General features: G+C 45.1%; 1 protein-coding gene across 1 annotated transcript; it reads right to left on the reverse strand.

Annotated features, from left to right (window-relative positions):
• Positions 1–576: 576 nt before the first annotated feature.
• sox21b (SRY-box transcription factor 21b) lies at positions 577–2,850 on the reverse strand. The gene is made up of 2 exons (XM_040202347.2): positions 2,508–2,850; positions 577–2,375 (listed from the first exon to the last, which is right to left on the reverse strand). Exon 2 carries the CDS (start codon positions 2,358–2,360, stop codon positions 1,614–1,616), a length of 747 nt encoding a protein of 248 aa, XP_040058281.1. The 5' UTR covers positions 2,361–2,375; positions 2,508–2,850; the 3' UTR covers positions 577–1,613.
• Positions 2,851–6,379: the final 3,529 nt, after the last annotated feature.

The raw sequence follows: 6,379 nt of genomic DNA on the forward strand, positions 1-6,379 counted from the left end.
AAATTAGTTTTGCATAATCGCCCTGATCCGTATGAATTAATCTCTCTGGGGCAGTTTGCTTAAACAACATTGCCTACAAGTTATAGATCTAATAGGAATTGGAACGACGCACGCAGACACACCTGCTTAACTCCACCCATTAGAACAGGTGATCAGCGGGCTTCTTTTTTTTAAAGCAGCGTGTCCCTCTTTAACTTAAATGAAATTCACTTTGTTTTATCTCAGTTCATGATGTTTTAAAAAGCCTCAAAGACAAGCTTGTTCCAGCATGGGAAAAGGAAGCTCGGGGTAACACGCCGTTTTATCTTTCCTCCTATTCACGATTAAAATTGTGATAAATAAGGTTTTGGCTCTTGATTACAATGGGCTGATTTAGATTGCACCCCCCCCCCCCCCCCCCACACACACACACACACACACCACCACCCTCCCGCCCACTCCCAGTAATGCCTTTCAGGGGGCGGACAAAAGCGGCCTTTGGAGGAAGGATACCTTACACTTCACCTGGACTGAGGAGCGGGGAAAGAAAAGATAACAATCTTGTTCATTTCTTCAAGAACTACAGCCGCGATTCTCTTCTGTTTAATCCGAATACGCTTTATTGTAGTCCTTTGCTCAACACGTGAACAATAGGCTGAAGTACATAACGGAAGTTAAAGAAAACACAAAAACATACAAATTCCATAAGAGTTAGTTGAAAACGTTTTTTTTTTCTTCTGCTGCACATGACACGGGGACTGGGAGGGTGATGGAGCAAGAAACGATAAACTCCTTGAATAAACTTGCAGCTGCATCTAGATTTCAACTTTTTTTTCACCGTTCGGAAGGCGGGGGGGGGTTTGATCGATCAAACCCACTGAAATGCAACATCATCTTCAAAATAAATTACATCCTCTACGTTTCATGTGCAGAAATTACAGAACTAGTCTTGTCCTTCTTAAAATTGTCTGGTTCACCATAGATTCCATTAAACAATAAATATTACAGACATCTATAAAACGGTTGAAAAAACTCAGAATATACACTGCATTTCTAGTGAAACGCGCAGAGGTTCCTGGCCCTATCTCAAACACTAAGCCTATAACGGCAAATAAACTAGAGTCGTTTTTATCTGTACACATTTACAGCCACTCAAGAAGGGGGAAAAGGGTTGTGGCAAATCCTCCTTGATCCGTGAATTACAACCCGTCATCCTACAACCACGTCCTGTGATTAATATGGCCGTTGCATCATGCCGCCCATGATTCCAACAGGTCAGTCAAAGCAGGTGCAACTTGCAAAAGATAGAAATCGTAGAGTGTGTACCTTTGAAAATGGGCTTTTCACAAAATGCTCTGACCTGACCCCCCCTGTCACATGTGTGCATCTTCGCCATCCTTTAGTCCGGGGATGGCTGGGCAGTAATCGATTAGAGAGTTCTCTAAATAAGCAGTACCTTAGATCAAGGCATAAATCAATATACATACACATGTGATATCTGAGACGACGAGCACTTCATCACATGTACAGGTTTGTGCATGCATAATAAAACTCTTGCATGAACGGCGTTTTTTGTTTGTTTTAGTTTTAGTTTTTCACATTTCTCTTCTCTCGGGAGTCCAGCGCGGGCCTTATCATAACGCCGCGGCGTACGCGGGGTACGGTTCAAGTTGAGGTTTCCCCATCCCGGGGAGCAGGATGTACGCCAGGGGCGGCTGGAGTCCCGCGGAGGGCCAACCCGCACAGTTACAAGGGATCATGTACCCGGGGTTCCCCGGAGACGGATGCGAGTGAGTGTGCCCGTGCGTCGACCCGCCGCCTACGCCGCCAGTCCCGGCGAAAGCCGCGGAGCCGCCCGGCGGGTAGCCCAGCGGGGACGCGTACGAAAAGGCAGGCGGGGAAAGCTCGGTCATCTTGGATCCCAGGTCGAAAAAGGAGTAGGGGTTCGACATGGCCGGGTTGAAGAAGACCCGCGCCGCCGCCGCGGCCGCGGCCGCCGCAGCCTTGTCGTGGTGTCCCATGATGGAGTCGGAAAGCGACCCGGCGGAGAGCCCGTTCACTTTCAGCGCGTCGTGCTCCCCGAGGTTGTAGGGCACGGGGAAGGTGAACTTATCTTTTTTCATCAGAGTCTTGGGCTTCCGCCTGGGTCTGTATTTGTAGTCTGGGTGTTCCTTCATGTGCATCGCTCGCAGGCGTTTGGCTTCGTCGATGAACGGCCTTTTCTCGGACTCGGTGAGAAGTTTCCACTCCGCTCCCAATCTCTTGCTGATCTCGGAATTGTGCATTTTGGGGTTCTCCTGAGCCATTTTTCTGCGCTGCGCTCTGGACCAAACCATGAAGGCGTTCATCGGGCGTTTGACGTGATCCATTGGTTTAGACATGTTGGCACAAACTCCCTGGGAAAAAAAATAAAAATAAAAGTGAAAAATGAGTTCATAGGTATAAATCACTTGCAAAATAGGAACAGCAAGTTCGCTTCTACTCATTCGACCTTAAAAACAACCGCCGCGTATCTTTTGGCTACTTACCCAATACTTCAGTTCCTCATGTTCCACCGATGAATATCGTCAGTAAAGTACAAGTGGCGGCGTCCGTACGAATGCTCTACTTATGTTTTCTGCTCCATGGTGGCATCCACCGGGGATGCGCCTTCAGCGGGAAGAGGAGAAGAAGTAGTAGGGGGGGAAAAGCCGTCTTGTTTCCCCGTCGCGTCGCTCGAGACTGTCAAACCACCACTCGGCAGCAGCGTTTACGCAAGTGGATGACAACTCCCGCTCGCCCCATGTGAAATACACGACCGTGTGGCAGGTAGTGAAAGTGCCACCGGCGCATGCGCAGTCGGCGCCCAGCAACGTAGACGACTTGCTGAACGATTTTTCTTTCTTTTTTTCTTTTTTTGAACATTCCACCCTGAAACGCGTCTCATACATCTTTATTTATTATGTAAGGGGGGGTTGACCACGGCGTTGTTTCGGCTCATTGGTCATTTTGTATTTTATTCCAATGAGCAACTTTTGGCAACATTGTTCAGTTCAATTAAAGACATTGACGTATTATTATTCAAGTGACCGCCGCACCTGAGACACACCTGACGGTGGCGGCTTGCGTTATCACTTATCCACTAACACAGTTTGGGACCCGCAGCAGGCAGGTGCACGCGTTGATGGAGTTCAATTTGCATTGAATCTGAGCCATCAAAGTACTTGAAGCAAACGCAAACTTGCTCTCCATTTTTTTTAAAACGTTCGTTGTAATTACGCGTAATCGCATCTTGTCTACATTTGTTTAATTGACAATCACACCAGGTTGAGCCCGTTGGTGTCTCCACGTTGTCGCCCTTCTCCCTCAGCGGTGTGTCTCTCTGTCCTGTCCCCCATGGGTGGCACTGCCATAGAAAAGTAGCGTGAAAGACGACAAGAGAGGTAAAAAAAAAAAAATGTCTTCTTTAATTTTCTGATATTGTGGTATTTGTCGTAAATACGCAAATGCGGCGACGGACTGAAGTGTTTCTAATCGCGCTCGGTGAAATTAATTACTTTCCTGAAATCCCCCTTTTCACTTTCACTTCAAAGGACTTTCCCAAGGGCAGCGAATCGACAACTGAAATTAGGTTGTCGAGTATTCAACTAAGCAATTACAGTTATCTGTAGGACTTGTTGAGTAAATTGTAGGTTTAAGTGGTTTGTTCTCGCAACCTCCCCGTTGTACATAATTATATATATTTACATGCCAAAAAAAAATGAAATGGAGAAGGAATGTATCGAACAATATCACAAATGAGGAATTAGAGTGCAGGTCGAGCGTTTAAATTAGGATATAAATGGATGTCAAATTCAATTCTCTGCACTGTTGTTCTTTTTTTATACGGTGCAGCATTATCTAAGGACAGCTTTCACAATACATTGTTGCTGTTGGTATTTATATTATTCTTAAAAATAACAAACACAAATATGACACAAATAAGACGGCCGCTTTTAAAAATGACATGCGCCGATTATTGAGCGGGTGAAAGTGGAGCAATTCCAACCTAATGCGCCATTTCCAGCAGACAGCGCCCTTTTGTAATTTCTGCAGTTTGAGCGTTATGTTGCAAAATGTTTCTATTAATAAGGATTCATTGTGGTTTATTTTGACGCAGAAAATGATCCCGCCGAGGAATCGCTCTTTTGTCTCAAGTCGGAAACCTAACAAGGTGGCGAGCGATCCGCGCCAGGAGGACCAGACGAGGGACAAACCTGCTGCACCAAGTGAGTCGCAGCGTCTCTCAACACCGCGCGCCCCTTTTGTCGGCTTGTCATTCACCTCGACGACATCACTGCGATGAAGCGCTCCGCCGCAGGAGCACGTGCCTCTCGTGACACACAACCGGATAAACAAAAACAAAAAAAATGCTATGAATTATATGAATACGTTACGGTGGAAAGTTCATTACAGTTTACAGTTTTAGAGGTGTGCAATCCAGTGTCTGCGCATGCTTTCCACTTGCTTCCTGCAGATGTTTATGTTGTTTTATTTCTCTCTGCATGTTGGTCTTATTTTTCATTTTATTATTTTAGTTTGGCTTTTTGACAATGGAGAGAAGCCCCCCTCGCCACCCCTCCGCCGCCCCCCTCCCAAGGCATGGCCTCGCGTTTTAATTATAACACGTGTCGGATGATTTTAGATGATGCCGGGGCCTATGGTTGATGCTGTGTTAACGAAGGCGCACTCATGCAGCGCGTTTTTCCAGTTTATCAAAATGTCAAGTGTGTTTTATCCATTTCATAAAAAAAAAAGTTAAGTAATTGCAGCCTGAGAAAACAGTAAATTATTCACTTTAGTAATTTAATGGAGATCTGATAAGTAGAAAAAAAATACCCCCCCCCCACTCCCCCCTCTCCTTTTTTTACCTCAGCCTGGGTGCTGGAAATAACACTTAAATAATTCAAGATGAGTTAGTGAGAGTGTGAGAATTACCTGCCGATAAAGCTCCGGTCCAGCCTCTGAGACGGAGCCAGCACTCCCACCTCACAGCACACTGATGATAAGACTGAATAGAAAAATATCATGCAAATAGAAGGCAGACAGCAGCAACAACAAGCCCATGGGGACATATTCCTACCCGGAGAGATCGCACACAGTTCACTCTAAAGTGCTAAAGCCATCACTCTGAAATAGGAGACCCTGGAGGTGCAAGAATCTTCCTGATAGCACCAAACAGTTTATTCTGCTCAACACTCCACTAACTCTGGGAGGAAGCGCGATGAATTATAGCGAGAGCTGATGAGGATCCCCGGATAATCCCAGTCTACATAAAAAGCCATGATCTATATGGAATATTGTAGACTGTGCACTACATTTTTCTTTTTAAATGTGTTCAGGGTTCTTCTCCCACCGTGACACTGTTCTAGGTGGAGTCAGGGGAATCGGGTGTTAAAATGAATTGATTTTAAAGGAACACAAGTTGACCTCTTGTTATCAGATGGCTTTTCCTTAACTGGTATAAAAAGAAGAAGAAGAAGAAGAAGAAGAAGAAAAGATGAGCAGGATAAACAACAGTATCTTCTGTTTGCCACTTCAAACCCCAGCGTGGAGAGTATTTACCGCCACATGGAAGTTTGCTCATTATTGGGGAGGTTTGAAGAAAGGGAGAGGGAGGGTTCCTGATTGTGTACCTGATGTGGTTTCTTTCTGCTTGTCTGATCACAGCTCTGCCTGGATCTTCCCCTTCCTTTTCAGCTCTGGCTGCTCCCTTGCAGGCGGGGGCCAAGGCAGAAGCAGTGAATGCACCTCACAGTGAAAGGTAGTCATCTCTTTTTAATCAGAGGATTTGTTATAAATCCTGATATGAACGTACCGATTGCTCCACTTTTTACAGCCGATGTTCAGATTGAGGATTCATGGTGCAGATAACGGCACAAATATGGGGGGGGGGGGGGGGGGGGGGTATTCCATTATACCATGGTGTCATATTAATAAAGCTTTAAGGAGAAAACATTGTTTCAAACATAAATCATCTCATACTAGGTGACTCTTTTCTGTGCTCTATTATTCATTGGCCTGCAGACAAAGGTATTCATATATTAACACACCTTTCCGAAGAAGGAAACACATTTTCTTGAAGCAAAGCAAACATGTTAAGACGTGCATGCTGTGGAGAGTATTGAAAGTCAATTTGTCACTATCACACGCCATTAGCCGCAGAATCTTATCTTAAGTGAGCCTTTGATAAAGTGCTAATGACAAACAGTTTAGCGATGTAAGGGATCCAATTGATTACTATTTGAAGATGATTGCTATTAGATTAGAAGTCATTTTTTTCTAATGAGGTTTCTTTAGAGCCGCCACAATACGTATAAAATATGCTTAAGTGCAAGGCAATATAATGATCGGATTGGTAGAGAGACAATGCCGACTTCAG

Source organism: Gasterosteus aculeatus, chromosome 16 (genome assembly GCF_964276395.1).
Source record: "Gasterosteus aculeatus chromosome 16, fGasAcu3.hap1.1, whole genome shotgun sequence".
Taxonomy (NCBI): domain Eukaryota; kingdom Metazoa; phylum Chordata; class Actinopteri; order Perciformes; family Gasterosteidae; genus Gasterosteus; species Gasterosteus aculeatus.